Source organism: Hyla sarda, chromosome 2 (assembly GCF_029499605.1).
Source record: "Hyla sarda isolate aHylSar1 chromosome 2, aHylSar1.hap1, whole genome shotgun sequence".
NCBI classification, from domain to species: Eukaryota; Metazoa; Chordata; class Amphibia; order Anura; family Hylidae; genus Hyla; species Hyla sarda.
Window position 1 is genome coordinate 483,465,001 of NC_079190.1, and position 21,755 is coordinate 483,486,755.

Sequence of the window (21,755 nt, forward strand, 5' to 3'; positions counted from 1 at the left end):
CACTATTCTTCTATGATGTAGAGCCCCCCACTATTCTTCTATGATGTAGAGCCCCCACTATACTTCTATTGATGTAGAGCCCCCACTATTCTTCTATGATGTAGAGCCTCCACTATTCTTCTATGATGTAGAGCCCCCACTATTCTTCTATGATGTAGAGCCCCCACTATTCTATGATGTAGAGCCTCCACTATTCTTCTATGATGTAGAGCTCCCACTATTCTTCTATGATGTAGAGCCCCCACTATTCTTCTATGATGTAGAGCTCCACTATTCTTCTATGATGTAGAGCCCCCACTATTCTTCTATGATGTAGAGCCTCCCACTATTCTTCTATGATGTAGAGCCCCCACTATTCTTCTATGATGTAGAGCCCCCACTATTCTTCTATGATGTAGAGCCCCCACTATTCTTCTATGATGTAGAGCCTCCACTATTCTTCTATGATGTAGAGCCCCCACTATTCTTCTATGATGTAGAGCCTCCACTATTCTTCTATGATGTAGAGCCCCCACTATTCTTCTATGATGTAGAGCCCCCACTATTCTTCTATGATGTAGAGCCCCCACTATTCTTCTATGATGTAGAGCCCCACTATTCTTCTATGATGTAGAGCCCCACTATTCTTCTATGATGTAGAGCCCCCACTATTCTTCTATGATGTAGAGCCCCCACTATTCTTCTATGATGTAGAGCCCTCCACTATTCTTCTATGATGTAGAGCCCCCACTATTCTTCTATGATGTAGAGCCCCCACTATTCTTCTATGATGTAGAGCCCCCACTATTCTTCTATGATGTAGAGCCCCCACTATTCTTCTATGATGTAGAGCCCCCACTATTCTTCTATGATGTAGAGCCCCCACTATTCTTCTATGATGTAGAGCCCCCACTATTCTTCTATGATGTAGAGCCCCCACTATTCTTCTATGATGTAGAGCCCCCACTATTCTTCTATGATGTAGAGCCCCCACTATTCTTCTATGATGTAGAGCCCCACTATTCTTCTATGATGTAGAGCCCCCACTATTCTTCTATGATGTAGAGCCCCCACTATTCTTCTATGATGTAGAGCCCCCACTATTCTTCTATGATGTAGAGCCCCCACTATTCTTCTATGATGTAGAGCCCCCACTATTCTTCTATGATGTAGAGCCCCCACTATTCTTCTATGATGTAGAGCCCCCACTATTCTTCTATGATGTAGAGCCCCCACTATTCTTCTATGATGTAGAGCCCCCACTATTCTTCTATGATGTAGAGCCCCCACTATTCTTCTATGATGTAGAGCCCCCACTATTCTTCTATGATGTAGAGCCCCCACTATTCTTCTATGATGTAGAGCCCCCACTATTCTTCTATGATGTAGAGCCCCCACTATTCTTCTATGATGTAGAGCCCCCACTATTCTTCTATGATGTAGAGCCCCCACTATTCTTCTATGATGTAGAGCCCCCACTATTCTTCTATGATGTAGAGCCCCCACTATTCTTCTATGATGTAGAGCCCCCACTATTCTTCTATGATGTAGAGCCCCCACTATTCTTCTATGATGTAGAGCCCCCACTATTCTTCTATGATGTAGAGCCCCCACTATTCTTCTATGATGTAGAGCCCCCACTATTCTTCTATGATGTAGAGCCCCCACTATTCTTCTATGATGTAGAGCCCCCACTATTCTTCTATGATGTAGAGCCCCCACTATTCTTCTATGATGTAGAGCCCCCACTATTCTTCTATGATGTAGAGCCTCCACTATTCTTCTATGATGTAGAGCCCCCACTATTCTTCTATGATGTAGAGCCCCCCACTATTCTTCTATGATGTAGAGCCCCCACTATTCTTCTATGATGTAGAGCCCCCACTATTCTTCTATGATGTAGAGCCCCCACTATTCTTCTATGATGTAGAGCCCCCACTATTCTTCTATGATGTAGAGCCCCCACTATTCTATGATGTAGAGCCTCCACTATTCTTCTATGATGTAGAGCTCCCACTATTCTTCTATGATGTAGAGCCCCCACTATTCTTCTATGATGTACGAGCTCCCACTATTCTTCTATGATGTAGAGCCCCCACTATTCTTCTATGATGTACAGCCCCACTATTCTTCTATGATGTAGAGCCCCCACTATTCTTCTATGATGTAGAGCCTCCACTATTCTTCTATGATGTAGAGCCCCCACTATTCTTCTATGATGTAGAGCCTCCATTATTCTTCTATGATGTAGAGCCCCCACTATTCTTCTATGATGTAGAGCCCCCACTATTCTTCTATGATGTAGAGCCCCCACTATTCTTCTATGATGTAGAGCCCCACTATTCTATGATGTAGAGCCCCCACTATTCTTCTATGATGTAGAGCCTCCACTATTCTTCTATGATGTAGAGCCTCCACTATTCTTCTATGATGTAGAGCCCCCACTATTCTTCTATGATGTAGAGCCCCCACTATTCTTCTATGATGTAGAGCCCCCACTATTCTTCTATGATGTAGAGCCCCCACTATTCTTCTATGATGTAGAGCCCCCACTATTCTTCTATGATGTAGAGCCTCCACTATTCTTCTATGATGTAGAGCCCCCACTATTCTTCTATGATGTAGAGCCCCCACTATTCTTCTATGATGTAGAGCCCCCACTATTCTTCTATGATGTAGAGCCCCCACTATTCTTCTATGATGTAGAGCCCCCACTATTCTTCTATGATGTAGAGCCTCCACTATTCTTCTATGATGTAGAGCCCCCACTATTCTTCTATGATGTAGAGCCCCCACTATTCTTCTATGATGTAGAGCCCCCACTATTCTTCTATGATGTAGAGCCCCCACTATTCTTCTATGATGTAGAGCCCCCACTATTCTTCTATGATGTAGAGCCCCCACTATTCTTCTATGATGTAGAGCCCCCACTATTCTATGATGTAGAGCCCCCACTATTCTTCTATGATGTAGAGCTCCCACTATTCTTCTATGATGTAGAGCCCCCACTATTCTTCTATGATGTAGAGCTCCCACTATTCTTCTGTGATGTAGAGCCCCCACTATTCTTCTATGATGTACAGCTCCCACTATTCTATTATGATGTAGAGCCCCCACTATTCTTCTATGATGTACAGCCCCCACTATTCTTCTATGATGTAGAGCCCCCACTATTCTTCTATGATGTAGAGCCTCCACTAATCTTCTATGATGTAGAGCCCCCACTATTCTTCTATGATGTAGAGCCTCCACTATTCTTCTATGATGTAGAGCCCCCACTATTCTTCTATGATGTAGAGCCCCCACTATTCTTCTATGATGTAGAGCCCCCACTATTCTTCTATGATGTAGAGCCCCACTATTCTATGATGTAGAGCCCCCACTATTCTTCTATGATGTAGAGCCTCCACTATTATTCTATGATGTAGAGCCTCCACTATTCTTCTATGATGTAGAGCCCCCACTATTCTTCTATGATGTAGAGCCCCCACTATTCTTCTATGATGTAGAGCCCCCACTATTCTTCTATGATGTAGAGCCCCCACTATTCTTCTATGATGTAGAGCACCCACTATTCTTCTATGATGTAGAGCCCCCACTATTCTTCTATGATGTAGAGCCCCCACTATTCTTCTATGATGTAGAACCCCCACTATTCTTCTATGATGTAGAGCCCCAACTATTCTATTATGATGTAGAGCCCCCACTATTCTTCTATGATGTAGAGCCCTCCACTATTCTTCTATGATGTAGAGCCCCCACTATTCTTCTATGATGTAGAGCCCCCACTATTCTTCTATGATGTAGAGCCCCCACTATTCTTCTATGATGTAGAGCCCCCACTATTCTTCTATGATGTAGAGCCCCCACTATTCTTCTATGATGTAGAGCCCCCACTATTCGTCTATGATGTAGAGCCCCCACTATTCTTCTATGATGTAGAGCCCCCACTATTCTTCTATGATGTAGAGCCCCCACTATTCTTCTATGATGTAGAGCCCCCACTATTCTTCTATGATGTAGAGCCCCCACTATTCTTCTATGATGTAGAGCCCCCACTATTCTTCTATGATGTAGAGCCCCCACTATTCTTCTATGATGTAGAGCCCCCACTATTCTTCTATGATGTAGAGCCCCCACTATTCTTCTGTGATGTAGAGCCCCCACTATTCTTCTATGATGTAGAGCCCCCACTATTCTTCTATGATGTAGAGCCCCCACTATTCTTCTATGATGTAGAGCCCCCACTATTCTTCTATGATGTAGAGCCCCCACTATTCTTCTTTGATGTAGAGCCCCCACTATTCTTCTATGATTTAGAGCCCCCACTATTCTTCTATGATGTAGAGCCCCCACTATTCTTCTATGATGTAGAGCCCCCCACTATTCTTCTATGATGTAGAGCCCCCACTATTCTTCTATGATGTAGAGCCCCCACTATTCTTCTATGATGTAGAGCTTCCACTATTCTTCTATGATGTAGAGCCCCCACTATTCTTCTATGATGTAGAGCCCCACTATTCTTCTATGATGTAGAGCCCCCACTATTCTTCTATGATGTAGAGCCCCCACTATTCTTCTATGATGTAGAGCCCCCACTATTCTTCTATGATGTAGAGCCTCCACTATTCTTCTATGATGTAGAGCCCCCACTATTCTTCTATGATGTAGAGCCCCCCACTATTCTTCTATGATGTAGAGCCCCCACTATTCTTCTATGATGTAGAGCCCCCACTATTCTTCTATGATGTAGAGCCCCCACTATTCTTCTATGATGTAGAGCCCCCACTATTCTTCTATGATGTAGAGCCCCCACTATTCTTCTATGATGTAGAGCCCCCACTATTCTTCTATGATGTAGAGCCCCCACTATTCTTCTATGATGTAGAGCCCCACTATTCTTCTATGATGTAGAGCGCCCACTATTCTTCTATGATGTAAAGCCCCCACTATTCTTCTATGATGTAGAGCCCCCACTATTATTCTATGATGTAGAGCCCCCACTATTCTTCTATGATGTAGAGCCCCCACTATTCTTCTATGATGTAGAGCCCCACTATTCTATGATGTAGAGCCCCCACTATTCTTCTATGATGTAGAGCCTCCACTATTCTTCTATGATGTAGAGCCCCCACTATTCTTCTATGATGTAGAGCCCCCACTATTCTTCTATGATGTAGAGCCCACACTATTCTTCTATGATGTAGAGCCCCCACTATTCTTCTATGATGTACAGCCCCCACTATTCTTCTATGATGTAGAGCCCCACTATTCTTCTATGATGTAGAGCCCCACTATTCTTCTTTGATGTAAAGCCCCCACTATTCTTCTATGATGTAGAGCCCCCACTATTCTTCTATGATGTAGAGCCCCCACTATTCTTCTATGATGTAGAGCCCCACTATTCTATGATGTAGAGCCCCTACTATTCTTCTATGATGTAGAGCCCCCACTATTCTTCTATGATGTAGAGCCCCCACTATTCTTCTATGATGTAGAGCCCCCACTATTCTTCTATGATGTAGAGCCCCCACTATTCTTCTATGATGTAGAGCCCCCACTATTCTTCTATGATGTACAGCCCCCACTATTCTTCTATGATGTAGAGCCCCCACTATTCTTCTATGATGTAGAGCCCCCACTATTCTTCTATGATGTACAGCCCCCACTATTCTTCTATGATGTAGAGCCCCCACTATTCTTCTATGATGTAGAGCCCCCACTATTCTTCTATGATGTAGAGCCCCCACTATTCTTCTATGATGTAGAGCCCACACTATTCTTCTATGATGTAGAGCCCCCACTATTCTTCTATGATGTAGAGCCCCCACTATTCTTCTATGATGTAGAGCCCACACTATTCTTCTATGATGTAGAGCCCCCACTATTCTTCTATGATGTAGAGCCCCCACTATTCTTCTATGATGTAGAGCCTCCACTATTCTTCTATGATGTAGAGCTCCCACTATTCTTCTATGATGTAGAGCCCCCACTATTCTTCTATGATGTAGAGCCCCCACTATTCTTCTATGATGTAGAGCCCCCACTATTCTTCTATGATGTAGAGCCCCCACTATTCTTCTATGATGTAGAGCCCCCACTATTCTTCTATGATGTAGAGCCCCCACTATTCTTCTATGATGTAGAGCCCCCACTATTCTTCTATGATGTAGAGCCCCCACTATTCTTCTATGATGTAGAGCCCCCACTATTCTTCTATGATGTAGAGCCCCCACTATTCTTCTATGATGTAGAGCCCCCACTATTCTTCTATGATGTAGAGCCCCCACTATTCTTCTATGATGTAGAGCCCCCACTATTCTTCTATGATGTAGAGCCCCCACTATTCTTCTATGATGTAGAGCCCACACTATTCTTCTATGATGTAGAGCCCCCACTATTCTTCTATGATGTAGAGCCCACACTATTCTTCTATGATGTAGAGCCTCCACTATTCTTCTATGATGTAGAGCTCCCACTATTCTTCTATGATGTAGAGCCCCCACTATTCTTCTATGATGTAGAGCCCCCACTATTCTTCTATGATGTAGAGCCCCCACTATTCTTCTATGATGTAGAGCCCCCACTATTCTTCTATGATGTAGAGCCCACACTATTCTTCTATGATGTAGAGCCCCCACTATTCTTCTATGATGTAGAGCCCCCACTATTCTTCTATGATGTAGAGCCCCCACTATTCTTCTATGATGTAGAGCCCCCATTATTCTTCTATGATGTAGAGCCCCCACTATTCTTCTATGATGTAGAGCCCCCACTATTCTTCTATGATGTAGAGCCCCCACTATTCTTCTATGATATAGAGCCCCCACTATTCTTCTATGATGTAGAGCCCCCACTATTCTTCTATGATGTAGAGCCCCCACTATTCTTCTATGATGTAGAGCCCCCACTATTCTTCTATGATGTAGAGCCCCCATTATTCTTCTATGATGTAGAGCCCCCACTATTCTTCTATTATGTAGAGCCCCCATTATTCTTCTATGATGTAGAGCTCCCCACTATTCTTCTATGATGTAGAGCCCCCACTATTCTTCTATGATGTAGAGCCTCCACTATTCTTCTATGATGTAGAGCCCCCATTATTCTTCTATGATGTAGAGCTCCCCACTATTCTTCTATGATGTAGAGCCCCCACTATTCTTCTATGATGTAGAGCCCCATCTATTCTATTATGATGTAGAGCCCCCACTATTCTTCTATGATGTAGAGCCCCCATTATTCTTCTATGATGTAGAGCTCCCCACTATTCTTCTATGATGTAGAGCCCCCACTATTCTTCTATGATGTAGAGCCCCCACTATTCTATTATGATGTAGAGCCCCCACTATTCTTCTGATGCTGCACATGCCTTATTTCCTTGTATTTGTTGTTTTTGTGAAAAAATGTATTTAAAAAACAGTTGTTAAAAAAAAAAGCATAAAATAGCAATGTTACGTACATTTTATATTCCACAATGTATATCACGTCACCCTCCAGATCATCTGGTTTCTTCCAACGTAAAGTATTCCTGAAGTTGAAGGATTCCATGGTGACATTGATGGGAGCTGAAGGCTTTCTGGACTCTGTGTGTGCACAAAAATCAGACTGGACATTAGACAGTTTGCTTTTGTTTGACTCGGTAATAGTATATGACTTGTTAAAACATTGTTACCATTTAGGGCTAAATTAAATGGACTGCTGAATAAGCAATTTCCCAGTGGACTCCACCCTCTAGGAGCCTCCATCCACCCAGTTCCACCCATCTGTAGGCAATTTGAAGTGTTAAAATGGGCACTGTCATTAAATCTAGTTTTTGCTATTTCACTCCTTATGGCAAATGAAAAATATTTCTAATGTGCTTTGTTTAAAAAAAAAATGTTTTATTTGTGTTTAAAAAAAGCTGCCACTAGGTGTCTCCCTACTTGTCCAGAGCACATTTCCCTCCCATCTCTTGCACAGACTTTGGACTACAGCTGGCCTGGCAAAAGTCCAAAATCAGGAAATGCAGCTTGGAGTGCTGAAGGGGGTGTGTGCAGCCTTAGCCAATCATAGCTCATCTCACACTGAACTGCTCCAGGCTGTGAGTGAAGGAGGAAGTTCTCCCCTGTATGGCTTCAGATTATGTGACGCCTGCTGGTGAACACCCCTTCCCAGTCTGTGAATCTAAATAAGACTGAAAAGGAAAAACAGAGCAATATCTAAGGTAGAAAAAAAAATTATTTCTTTCTCCTCCAAACACGACAAGTTGAGTTTTTACCAAAAAGTTCTACTTTGGTTTCATCTGACCATATGACATTTTCTTAATACTCTTCTGGATCATCCAAATGCTCTCTAGCAAACTTCAGACGGGCTTGGACATGTACTGGCTTAAGCAGGAGGACACATCTGGCACTGCATGATTTGAGTCCCTGGCGGCGGCGTAGTGTGTTACTGATAGTACAAAAGATAAAAAATGTGTGTAGCTCACTTAGGTCCAGAATATGTACCCAAGGTTACTGGTGAAGCCTTCACCCAAAAAGGCCAGGAATATGTAGGAAATGGATATAAAATGTATTATATGAACCAGTCCTTAAAGGTACATAGGAAAATAATAGAAGATGGATCTAGTAATGCAATAAAATAACAATCTATCTATCTATCTATCTATCTATATAAAACTCAATGGCCCTTATTTACTAAGAGTGTTGTGTAGGTTTCTTAGTGGGTTTTAATTCCCCACAATTTATTTTCCATGGTATTTACTAAGGTTTTTCTACATTTTCCACTTTCCCTACATTTTGCTTTTTTTTTACACATGCTCTGATCTCTAGGGTTTTCCTCAGCTGAAATCCAACACATTTTCTGTGAATACCTTAGTAAATATGTTGGGTTTTTGTGAAAATGTCGGGAACACGCCCCTTTTCCAGGTGATTACGCCCCTTTTCGGGTTTTCTTAGCAAAAAGGAGAGTTTGTTGGGGTTTTTTCAATTCTGGCGCAAATTCTGGCGCAATATCTGGTGCAGGCAGAATTTCTGGTGCAATGCGACAGAATCTGGTGCACAAACTGACAAAACATGTCGGGTTTGCAATAGTAAATGAGAGCCAATGTATGTATGTATGTGTGTATATATGTGTGTATGCATGTGTGTGTGTGTGTGTGTGTGTGTATTTGTATGTATGTTCCAGCATCACGTCCAAACGGCTAAAGATATTAACATGAAACTTGGCACACATGTTACTTATATGTAAACAACAAACATAGAATAGGTAATTTAACCCTTACTCACCCCCATTTGCCAGGGTCGGGGTTTTTGTTTAAAGTCCCATACAAGTCTATGGGAAATATATGTTACTGCATAACTTCCAAACGGCTGGAGATATTTCAATACCTGGTACACATATTATGGGTTGGTACTGCATAACTTCCAAATGGCTGGAGATATTTCGATAATACTTGGTCACATGTTACTTATATGTCCAATTAAAATAGGATAGTTAATTTAACCCTTAACTACCCCCATTTGTGAGGGTTGGGGTTTTTGTTTAAAGTCCCATGCAGATCTATGGGAAATGCATGTTCCCACATAACTTCCGTACAGATATTTCAATACCTGGTACACATATTACGGGTTGGTATATGAGGACAGGATATGAGGACGGTATATGAGGTCGAGATAGGAGGACGGGATATGAGGACGGGATATGAGGTCGGAATAGGAGGTCCGGATAGGAGGTCTGGATAGGAGGTCGAGATAGGAGGCCGAGATATGAGGACGGAAAAGGAGAACGGGATAGGAGGTCAGGATAGGAGGTCGGATAGGAGGACGGGATATGAGGACAGGATAGGAGGTCGAGATAGGAGGATGGGATAGGAGGTCGGGATAGGAGATCGGGATAGGAGGTCGAGATAGGAGGATGGGATATGTGGACGGGATAGGAGGACGGGATAGGAGGACAGGATAGGAGGTCAGGATAGGAGGACAGAGGTCGGGATAGGAGGACGGGATAGGAGGTCAGGATAGGAGGACGGGATATGAGGACGGAATATGGGCTTGGGATATGACAACATTATATGAAGACGGGATATGAAGTCAAAAGCTTCCTCCTCTGTTGATTTTCCTCCACAACAAGGATTAGGAAGGAAAAACCGGGTACTCAGCTAGTTTATTATATAAAAAAAAGACTTAGCCTCCTATTGCCCTAGCAGGGCCCTTGCATCGGGCAAAGGGGCTCAACAAATATAAATGAATATGTTAGATGTCAAAGGTAGGTATATATGGTAATAAAATAATGGTATAAAAATAAATACAAATATAAAATAAAGAGTTCAGGTGTGTATACCAACTAGAATAAATCAGTAGCAGCGGATAAGTACTGGAAGGCTTCAGATTTTGAAATAGAAGTAATTTACAAATCTGGTTAACTTTCTGGCACCAGTTGATTTGAAAACATTTGTTTTCCACTTGTTTCCATCGGAGTTCCCCTTTAACCCCTTAACGCATATGGACGTTTATAAACGTCCATAAGCGCCTCCTGAGGTATGATGCGCGCTCAGCAGGTGAGCGCGCATCATACCCGGTGGGTCCCGGTTGCTATAAGCAACCAGGACCCATGGCTAATGCCGGACATCACCGATCGGGCTGATGTCCGGCATTAACTCTTTAGACGCGGTGATCAAAGCGTAACGCCGCATCTAAAATGCAAGTAAAAGCTTCCCGGCAGCTCAGTCGGGCTGATCGGGACGATCGCGGTAAAATCGCGATGTCCCGATCAGCCAGAACGCAATAGGAGGGTGCCTTACCTGCCTCCTGCGCGTTCCAAAAAAAAGTGGAAAAAAAAAGTTAATAAAGAGGATTCAACCCCTTCCCTAATAAAAGTTTGAATCACCCCCCTTTTCCCAATAAAAAAAACTGTGTAAATAAAAATAAACATATGTGGTATCGCCGCGTGCGTAAATGTCTGAACTATAAAAATATATCGTTAATTAAACCACCCGATCAAAACAAAAATTGTACTGATATAAACTTCAGATCAGGGCACAAAGAAAATCCCCTCTTACCGCCCCGTACATGGAAAAATAAAAAAGTTATAGGGGGTCAAAATAGGACAATTTTAAACGTATACATTTTCCTGCATGTAGTTATGATTTTTTTCGTAAGTAATACAAAATCAAACCTATATAAGTAGGGGATCATTTTAACCATATGGACCTACAGAATAAAGATAAGGTGTCATTTGTACCAAAAAATTTACTGCGTAGAAACGGAAGCCCCCAAAAGTTACAAAATGACATTTTTTCTTCCATTTTGTCGAATAATGATTTTTATTTCCGTTTCGCCGTAGATTTTGGGGTAAAATGACTTATTTCATTACAAAGTAGTATTGGTGGCGCAAAAAATAAGCCATCATATGGATTTTTAGGTGCAAAATTAAAAGGGTTATTATTTTTATAAGGTGATGAGGAAAAAACAAAAACTGAAAAACCCTCCGTCCTTAAGGCCCCGTTCACACTACGGAATTCTCGCGGATGAATTCTGCGAGCGGAGCTTCCGCCTGGCGGCCGCCGCCGAAGATACTTCAGCGCTAGGGCCGCGGGGCACTGAGCCGTCACCATTGACGGCTATGCAGTGCTCGCGGAATCCGCGCAATGAATGAACATGTTCTTTCTTTGCGCGGAACACTTTCAGTGGCGGAAATGTCCGCCGCTGAAATTCCGCAGTGTGAACGGGTCTCGTGGAAACCCGTTCACACTAATGTTAAAGTTCACACCGCGGAATTCCGCCTGGAAATTCCGCGGGAATTTTTTCGGCCGTATGCGGTTTCCCGACCGTAGGCAAAAACGCGGTCGACCACGTTTTTGCCTGCGGTCGGGAAACCGCATACGGCCGAAAAACAGCCGACCGGAGGCTGCGGTCCACTCCGGTCGGCTCATAGACATGCATTAAATACGGTTCCCCTATACGGCTGAGTGCGGGCGCCGCGATTAAGCCCCGCCCACCCCTCCTCCCAGCCGTATACGGGAACCGTAGTTACAAACCGTAGTGTGAACCCAGCCTTAGTCACTGCTTACCATTATTAGTGGTTTCCTTGCAGATCGCAGGGCTGAACTCTCCAGATTTGTTATATTCAGGCACATAGGCTCGGACCTTTACACAGTACACCGTCCATGCTTCTAAGTCACGCAGAGTGTCTTGGCTTTGGGATGTACTCACATTCAAGACCTGGAAAAAGCAATTATGAGAAAAAGTCAATGAAAACATAGAAATAGCAAAAGGTATTCATCAAGATCAAAGTTCATCACCAGAATAAGTCATCAGCAATTTATACGTGAAACATGTGGTTCGTGAGGAAACTGGAACTATTCCCACATCAAAGGATTTTTGCCCATGTAAACATACCCCTTAGGTTGCTAACACATCATGTTGTTTAACTTGGCAAAAATGATGAGAAGAGCTATTCCGCTGCATATACAGTATATATATATATATATATATATATATATATATATATATATATATATATATGTGTATATATTCTAAATATAGCTATAATCATTAATGACTATATAGATCTATGATACAAGCTGCTATGATATGTGACATATATATCCAGGGTTCAGGTCCTGCAGGAATGCATGGGAATGGAATTCCTGCACTTTTTCCACAGCTGGAACACTGTTCCCATTAGCAGGCGTCCAGCCCTTAAGTGGATTTTCCCAGGACTTGACCCCAGCATATAATTGTTAATTTATGGTTTGAGAATATATATATATATATATATATATATATATATATATATGTATTAGAGTATAAGCCGACTTTTCGTGCTGAAAACACCCCCCTCGGCTTATACTCGAGTGAACTCTCCACCCTCAGTGGTCTTCAATCTGCGGACCTCCAGATGTTTCAAAACTACAACTCCCAGCATGCCCGGACAGCCGATGGCTGTCCGGGCATGCTGGGAGTTGTAGTTTTGAAACATCTGGAGGTCCGCAGGTTGAAGACCACTGCGGCCTTCGTCATCATCCAGACCCCTCCACCCCCTTTAGTTTTGTACTCACCTTCCCTCCCGTTAGGGTGAGCTGGTCCGGACCAGCTCACCCTAACGTCCCGCCGAGGGGAGGTTAGTACAAAACTAAAGGGGGTGGGGGGGTCTGGATGATGACAAAGGCCGCAGTGGTCTTCAACCTGCGGACCTCCAGATGTTTCAAAACTACAACTCCCAGCATGCCCGGACAGCCGATGCCTGTCCGGGCATGCTGGGAGTTGTAGTTTGGGAACATCTGGAGGTCCGCAGGTTGCAGACCACTGTAATCAGACATTGACAAACTGTGATGATGAAGGGTGGGGGTGGGATGACGACAGGGTAATGATGACAGGCGGTGATGATGAAGGGTGGGGGTGGGATGATGACAGGGTAATGATGACAGGCGGTGATGATGAAGGGGGGGTGGGATGATGACAGAGGGATGATGACAGGGTGATGATGACAGGCGGTGATGATGAAGGGGGGATGATGACAGGCGGTGATGATGAAGGGGGGATGATGACAGGCGGTGATGATGAAGGGGGGATGATGACAGGGTGATGATGACGGGGTGTTAATGACGGGGGTCTGGATGATGACAGGGGGGATGATGACAGGGTAATGATGAAGGGGGGGATGATGACAGGCGGTGATGATGAAGGGGGGATGATGACAGGGTGATGATGATGAGGGTGTTAATGACGGGGGTCTGGATGATGACAGGGGGGATGATGACAGATTAATGATGAAGGGGGGATGATGACAGGCGGTGATGATGAAGGGGGGATGATGACAGGGTAATGATGAAGGGGGGGATGATGACAGGCGGTGATGATGAAGGGGGGATGATGATAGGGTGATGATGATGAGGGTGTTAATGACGGGGGTCTGGATGATGACAGGGGGGATGATGACAGGGTAATGATGAAGGGGGGATGATGACAGGGTAATGATGAGGGGGGGATGATGACAGGCGGTGATGATGAAGGGGGGATGATGACAGGGTGATGATGAGGGGGGGATGATGACAGGTGATGATGATGAAGGGGGGATGATGACAGGGTGATGATGATGAGGGTGTTAATGACGGGGGTCTGGATGATGACATGGGGGGATGATGTATTTCCCACCCTAGGCTTATAGTCGAATCAAAAACTGGGTTTTTGGGGTGAAATTAGGGGCCTCGGCTTATACTCGAGTATATGCGGTGTGTATATATGTATATATATATATATATATATATATATATATATATATATATATATATATATATATTTTACACTTGCATATTGTTAGTCACATTTACCAACTCAAGTCAAGTTGTTGAGAAGCAGGGAGGGGGGGGGGGGGAGGGGAGGGGGATGGTTATCCGACAACCCAGAGCAGCATGTCAAAGGTCAATGGCTAAAAAAGTAATCACTGTATCAAAATCAATGATCCAGGAATACACAATGTGGGAGATTTATCAAAACCTGTCCAAAGGAAAGGTTGACCAGTTGCCCATAGCAACCAATCAGATCGCTGCTTTTATTTTTAAAAGGTTAAAAGGACCTATGAAAAATGAAAGAAGCAATCTGATTGGTTGCTATGGGCAACTGGGCAACTTTTTCTCTATACTGTTTTGATAAATCTTCCTCCATTATCATTAAAACTTTATGTAAATTACTTGTAAAAACTATTAAGATCTATTCACATGGACAGTATTCTGCTCAGATTTGATGCGCTGGATTTCAAGCTGTGTTCAATCATTCAGTTTACCTTGAAATCTGCAGCAGAAAATCCTGCGCATCACATCTGCGCCGAACACTGTACGTGTGACTAGACCATCAACCAACAAAACACACTCAAGGCCTTATTGTCCCTTGATTACCATTTTTTCCCTTTTGATAGAAAATTTTAATTCACTTTTCCATCATATACATGTTTATAAGCTTAGGCGCATCGGAAATGCGCCAAAGTGCGCCAAGGTTTTTAACCTCTCGGTTGAAAGTGAAAAATCGCAGCCTGAAAAGAGGGCAAAAACATGGTGAAAAATGTCATAAATGACTCCGACTGTAAAAAATAAAAATAAAAAAAATTGAAAACCGTGCCCACATTTCAGAAAATAAGCAGCAAGTGACAGATTGGTTGGAAAAAGAGCCAAATTTTGGCGTAGGGCATCAATAAATACTTTTTTTTTTCACCAAAACTGAAAGTGAAACTAAATAGTAAATGAGGCCCAAGGTGCGTAGTAGAAAATAAACATGGAGGGTAGAAGGAGTAAGGACCCTAGTATAGTTCAATATGAAAACTCCAGGCACATGGTAACTGTGGGGGGTATCTAGTACAGATCTCCGCTGATCTCTGACTGCGCAGGCTCAGGCGCCACTCCCATGTGATCAGCATGCGCTGTGTGATTGTCATCATGTGACCGTCACCGCCCACTACTGATAACCCATCACGGCTCCTGGTGGGGCTATTCACACAATACTTACATGTGCAGGGTCCGACTCCTTCCAGTATAGAACCCTATAAATAAGCTCGCCATATTTCATCTTCAATGATTCTAATTCCGCCCCTACTAAAGGACCTTTGAAACTGACATCCAGATGTCCCGACCTCGAAGAGACTGTCACGTCTGGAGCCCCAATAATTGCTTAAAAAAAAAAACATATTAAATAATAATTAATAATATAGTTTTGTGTTATATTGTATATTATTATATTTCTGGATCTATACAGTGTTAAGCTAAACCAGTGTCCGGTACGAAAAGCCAGACCACTGGATGACTAGTAATATTACAAGTATACGATAGACCATGGTTTTCCAACCAGCGTGCCTCCAGCTGTTGCAAAACTACAACTCCCAGCATGTCCGGACAGCCTTTGGCTGTCCGGGCATGCTGGGAGTTGTAGTTTTGCAACAGCTGGAGACATATTCTTGGGAAACTGTGCGATAAAGACAAGTACTAAACTTAAAGGGGTACTCCGCCCCTAGACATCTTATTCCCTATCCAAAGGACAGGTGATAAGATGTCTGATCGCAGGGGTCCCGCCACTCTGTGCCGGATGACTGGCGATGCGGAGACTCATGACATCACGGCCATGCCCCCTCAATGCAAGTCTATGGGAGAGGGGCGTGGCGGCCATCACGCACCCTCCCATAGACTTGCATTGAGGTGGCGTGGCCGCGAAGTCACAAGCCGCTGTCACGTCTGTGACTTCACGAGCCTCTGGCGCTGCACCCAATGCTCTAAAATAATGCCAGGTTCAGCAGGGAGATCGTGGGGGTCTCCAGTGGCTGGACCCCCGCGATCAGACATCTTATCCCCTATCCTTTGGATAGGAGATTAGATTCTAGGGGCGGAGTACCCCTTTAAATTTATGACCCTCTATTGGGCTATGACCCTCCAGTTACCTCCATTGCTTATTTAAAATACTTTATTAAATAATTAATACATTTTTTTATTTTATTTTAGTTATTCATTTTATTTATTTTAATTATTTATTTTGTCCAGGCATGCTGGGAGTTGTAGTTTTGCAACAGCTGGAGGCACATTCTTGAGTAACACTGCGATAGACACAAGGGCTCAACCTGAATTTATAACCTGTTTAAAAAAAAAGTATTTGCCCCTTCTTATTTATTTTTTTACACATTTTTTACATTAAAACGTTTCACACAAAATGCCGTTTTCAACCTTCATGGCCCTATGTTAAAAAGTAATTGCCCCCTAAATCTAACATGACGGAATGTCCGTGCGGAATTCTGCTGCAGCAGAGTCCTATTGATTTCAATGGGATTCTGCTGCACTGTGCACAAGGTGGAATTTCCGATTCCGGCATCTGCAGAATGAATAGACTTGTCTATTCTTTCTGCAGCTTACGCTCGGAAGTGCCTTGCTGTGATGTCCCAGTACAGGACATGGTCCTGCACTACACTTATGCCCTGTCAGGTTAAGTCCCTTGGTAAACTGAGCCTCTCCTGCAGTGTCTCCCCTGCTGTTATTATAGTGTTATTTAAATAATAGGATTATAGTCAGTCTGTCAATGTATAGTCAGTATAAAGGACCTTTGGAGGACTCCAGTAAATGTCTAAAGGACCTGTGAAATTTCACATGTTATGTTTATGCTATCACATGTTACCCAGAGGGCACCAGCTTAACACATGACCCGCAGCTTGACCAATGGGCTTTGGCTCAGACTCCCTCTATATAAAGGGGCGGCCATCACAATCCTACTCTCTTGTGCTCCCTGCTGAGGAACAGTCAAGATCAAAGATCTCAGTTGTAATATCCAGCACCTGAAAGGCCTCAAATCTGCAGTCATTCCAGTAAGTCTATGTCTGCTGTCACCATCTACAGTCTAGTCAAACCTCAAGTCAACTATCTAAAGTCTATTATAAGTATAATTGGTCCCAGCAAGCTGCAAGGTCCTTCCGTGTTCCAGGCCACCTCTCTGGGATTCTGGCCTAGCTATCAAGATAATAACACCTGTCTGACCTCAGTAAAGCCTCTGTTAAACCTTAACCTGGCTATGGACTCTCATTTTCACTGCCTAGCCATTGGGATAGTGGAGATATCGATTGGGTGGTTCCCAATACCCAAAAACCTCTCTGGCGTCACAAACATTACGGGTTAATAACACCTTGCCCCTGGGGTTAATACCATCTTGCCCGATCCACCTACACCGCTACACCCCGTGGTCCCGCCATCACCGTAGGTCACCACATTGCCATCTATGAGGCGGCACATTTCCAAGCAGTCCTTGTGTCCGCCAGATTATTAAAATGCGCCTGTGTTTTCCACACAGTTTACACTGTGTGAACAAGAGGGTTTTTTTTTATAAAAGTGAGACAAGCCTTTATATTCTTTTTGGTTTTCGCCTTAGAACTCTGCCCTGAAAGCCATTTTTGCGGGATAAATCTTCATTACGCTCTTGGGGTAATTTTGGTAGGCCAGCCACTTCTGGGAAGGTTTGCCATTGTTCCAAATTTTCTCCATTTGTGGATTATGACTATTGTTCGCTGGAGTCTCGAAGGTTTGTCAGACAGGTTCTATTTAAGCGGTGGGGGGCGCAATCACTTTTTTCACATAATGCTATGATGGTGCGGACAGCTTTTTTTTGTTCCATAGTAAATTCAATGATCACTGCAATTTGTGTTGGATGATCAGAAAAATTTTATGGGGTACACCCGTGGAAAACTTTTTTTTTTTTTTTTTTTTTTAAATGAACTGGTGCCAAAATGTTAAACAGATTTGTAAATTACTTCTATTGAAAAAATCTTAATCCTTCCAGTACTTTTTAGGGACTGTATACCACAGAGGAAATGTTTTTCTTTTTGGATTTCTCTTCTGTCAATACCAAAGTGCACTCTGCTGACCTCTGCTGTCCATTTTAGGGACTGTCCAGAGCAGCATATGTTTGCTATGGGGATTTTTCCAGTTCCTAAAATGGACAGCAGAGGTCAGCAGAGAGCACTGAGATCCAAAAAGAAAAACATTTCCTCTGTAGTATACAGCCCAGTCAAAGTACTGTAAGGATTTATATTTTTTAATAGAAGTAATTTACAAATCTGTTTAACTTTCTGTTGATTTAAAAAAAAAAAAAAAAAAATAAGAAAAAAAAAAGGTTTCCATAGGAGTACCCCTTTAAGTGTGACAAATGTGCAAAACAAAATAAGAAATCAGGAAAGGGGCAAATACTTTTTTTTACAGCACCATACATCTATACAGTGTTGAACTAGACCGGGTACGAGGAAACAGACAACTGAATGACTTGTAGTCTTATAGGTATACAATAGACGCAAGGGCTCAACCTGGAATTATAACCCATCACATGGAGGCCACTCACACCCCTTTACCAGTTATCACCTCCATTGCTCTTCTATCTGTATTCTTAAAAGGTTATCCTAACATGCAATGTTATCCCCCTCAACAAGATAGCCAAAGGCTGTCCAGGCTAGCTGTGAGTTGTAGTTTTGCAACATCTGGAGGCACCTTGGTTTGGTAAACACTGAGATATGGGATAACTAACTGTATTAGTGGGGGGTCTGAACTCTGAGCTCCACAAGTATCATTATTTAAATATATATATATATATATATATATATATATATATATATTTATATATATATCCAAAGAATAAGTTGGCCAGCACTATTAATTCCAAACTATTGTAAAAACCTGGCTTGCAGGTGCAGGCTGCTGGGCTAAATATACAGCAACAGGAGAATACAGCAGCACACTGCTAGCACAAAGATATAGATAAAACATGAGTAAATAGATAAAACATGAGTATATAGATAGAACATGAAAAGCTATACAGCTGTAATGCAATAAATGAAGATATGAAACTATGAAATTATGAGGTACTTAGCTTGCAAATTTGGCGCCAAATTGTAGAACACAGCAGTGTGCTGCTGTATTCTCCTGTTGCTGTATATTTAGCCCAGCAGCCTGCTCCTGCAAGCCAGGTTTTTACAATAGTTTGGAATTAATAGTGCTGGCCAACTTATTCTTTGGTTGTATTACACATATGGGGGAGTGGCTACCTCCATGTTGGCTCCTGCACCCGACCCACCTCTATTAGGGCTATATAAGGTGCCTTGGATGTTTCAGACCTTGCAATGCATGTTGTACTGTTCACACAGAGACATATTCATAGTGTAGGGTCTGTCCCAGAATGAGGTCACCTTACCGTGGTGGGACGGTCCACGCTATTTGGCGCCAAATTTGCAAGCTAAGTACCTCATAATTTCATAGTTTCATATTCTCATTTATTGCACTACAGCTGTATAGCTTTTCATGTTCTATCTATATACTCATGCTTTATCTATATACTCATGTTTCATCTATATCTTTGTGCTAGCAGTGTGCTGCTATATTCTCCTGTTGCTCTATATATATATATATATATATATATATATTTAAAGAATGATACTTGTGGAGCTCAGAGTTCAGACCCCCACTGATACAGTTAGTTATCCCATATAATATATATATATATATATTTATTGTATATATATATTATATTTATTTATTTATTGCAGCTAACACGGTACCATGCTATTTCAGTTGTACATTTGTGATAATTAGGAAGTTACTTACTTTCTTCATAGGGGTCAAAGTGTATTGTCACCCAGTCAGATTCATCGGAATATTTCCGCGCTTTCACTCGCACATAAGAGCGGTACGTGATGACAGAAGAATGACACTGTTGCTCGTGAGTGATACATATTCTCTTATAGGCAACCCTGTTAGATGGGATATCTCTAAAATAAACACAAGTACACATTCACATTATGTGCCATAAACTGGGGCAAAAATAAAAAAAATTAAGATAGAACCATTATATTGAATACAGTAGAATAAGCCATCGTAATATTCCAAACACCATACCGAGAGCACGCTGCAATTTAGAAAACAGCCACTAAGCCAAAAATAGCCACAAAAGGGTGAAAATACAACAACCCCAGCCCCCCCCCCCCCTTAATAAATGCCATATGGGTCTGGAATATTGTCCAATTGACTTCCAGCTAACATCCTGCCTCAGCATTTTTTTTTCTTCTCTTACAAAAAATAAAAAATAAAATAAAAAATGGTTTTCAGGCTACAGCTGGTATATTCTTGGCATATTGAAAATCAAAGTGTATACTCAGCTGCAGTGTCACAAGAACAAAACAGAACAAAGACACATCAACAAATCCAGCATCCACTTACGTGTAGCATGGACATTTTGAAGCCATAGCCACAAGTAAAAATAGTTGCAATAGATATAATAAACCCCCCACTGAATACATGAGTTGGTACACAGCTAAATATTGTCATAAGGCATGGGGACAGCCACAGCTGCGTAATGGCATATCAATATGATGGGCAGGAGTACAGCATTGTTTTTTGCCTGGGGCCCAGTTTTTAAGATATATGCGTTCAATATTGAAGCTTCCACTTTATTGGTACAGCTTTGGTAAAATCTCTTTAAGGTAGAGCCCCCATTATTCTTCTATGATGTAGAGCCCCCACTATTCTTCTATGATGTAGAGCCCCCACTATTCTTCTATGATGTAGAGCCCCCACTATTCTTCTATGATGTAGAACCCCCACTATTCTTCTATTATGTAGAGCCCCCACTATTCTTCTATGATGTAGAGCCCCCACTATTGTTCTATGATGTAGAGCCCCCACTATTCTATTATGATGTAGAGCCCCCACTATTGTTCTATGATGTAGAGCCCCCACTATTCTTCTATGATGTAGAGCCCCCACTATTCTTCTATGATGTAGAACCCCCACTATTCTTCTATTATGTAGAGCCCCCACTATTCTATGATATAGAGCCCCCACTATTCCTCTATGATGTAGAGCCCCCACTATTCTTCTATGATGTAGAGCCCCCACTATTCTTCTATGATGTAGAGCTCCCACTATTCTTCTATTATGTAGAGCTCCCACTATTCTTCTATGACGTAGAGCCCCCACTATTCTTTTATGACGTAGAGCCCCCACTATTCTTCTATGATGTAGAGCCCCCACTATTCTTCTATGATGTAGAGCCCCCACTATTCTTCTATGATGTAGAGCCCCCACTATTCTTCTATGATGTAGAGCCCCCACTATCTTCTATGATGTAGAGCCCCCACTATTCTTCTATGATGTAGAGCCCCCACTATTCTTCTATGATGTAAAGCTCCCACTATTCTTCTATGATGTAGAGCCCCCACTATTCTTCTATGATGTAGAGCCCCCACTATTCTTCTATGATGTAGAGCCCCCACTATTCTTTTATGATGTAGAG

General features: G+C 42.6%; 1 protein-coding gene across 1 annotated transcript in view; it reads right to left on the reverse strand.

Moving 5' to 3' along the window:
* The window catches only part of LOC130357505 (interleukin-10 receptor subunit beta-like), a 50,034-nt gene that overhangs the window by 615 nt on the left and 27,664 nt on the right, over nt 1-21,755 (reverse strand). Inside the window, exons 3-6 of the mRNA XM_056560202.1 lie at nt 20,069-20,232; nt 15,459-15,619; nt 12,029-12,179; nt 7,417-7,562 (exon numbers count right to left, since the gene is read on the reverse strand). Coding sequence (XP_056416177.1) covers nt 7,417-7,562; nt 12,029-12,179; nt 15,459-15,619; nt 20,069-20,232 — 622 coding nt within the window. The remainder of the gene's footprint in view (nt 1-7,416; nt 7,563-12,028; nt 12,180-15,458; nt 15,620-20,068; nt 20,233-21,755) is intronic.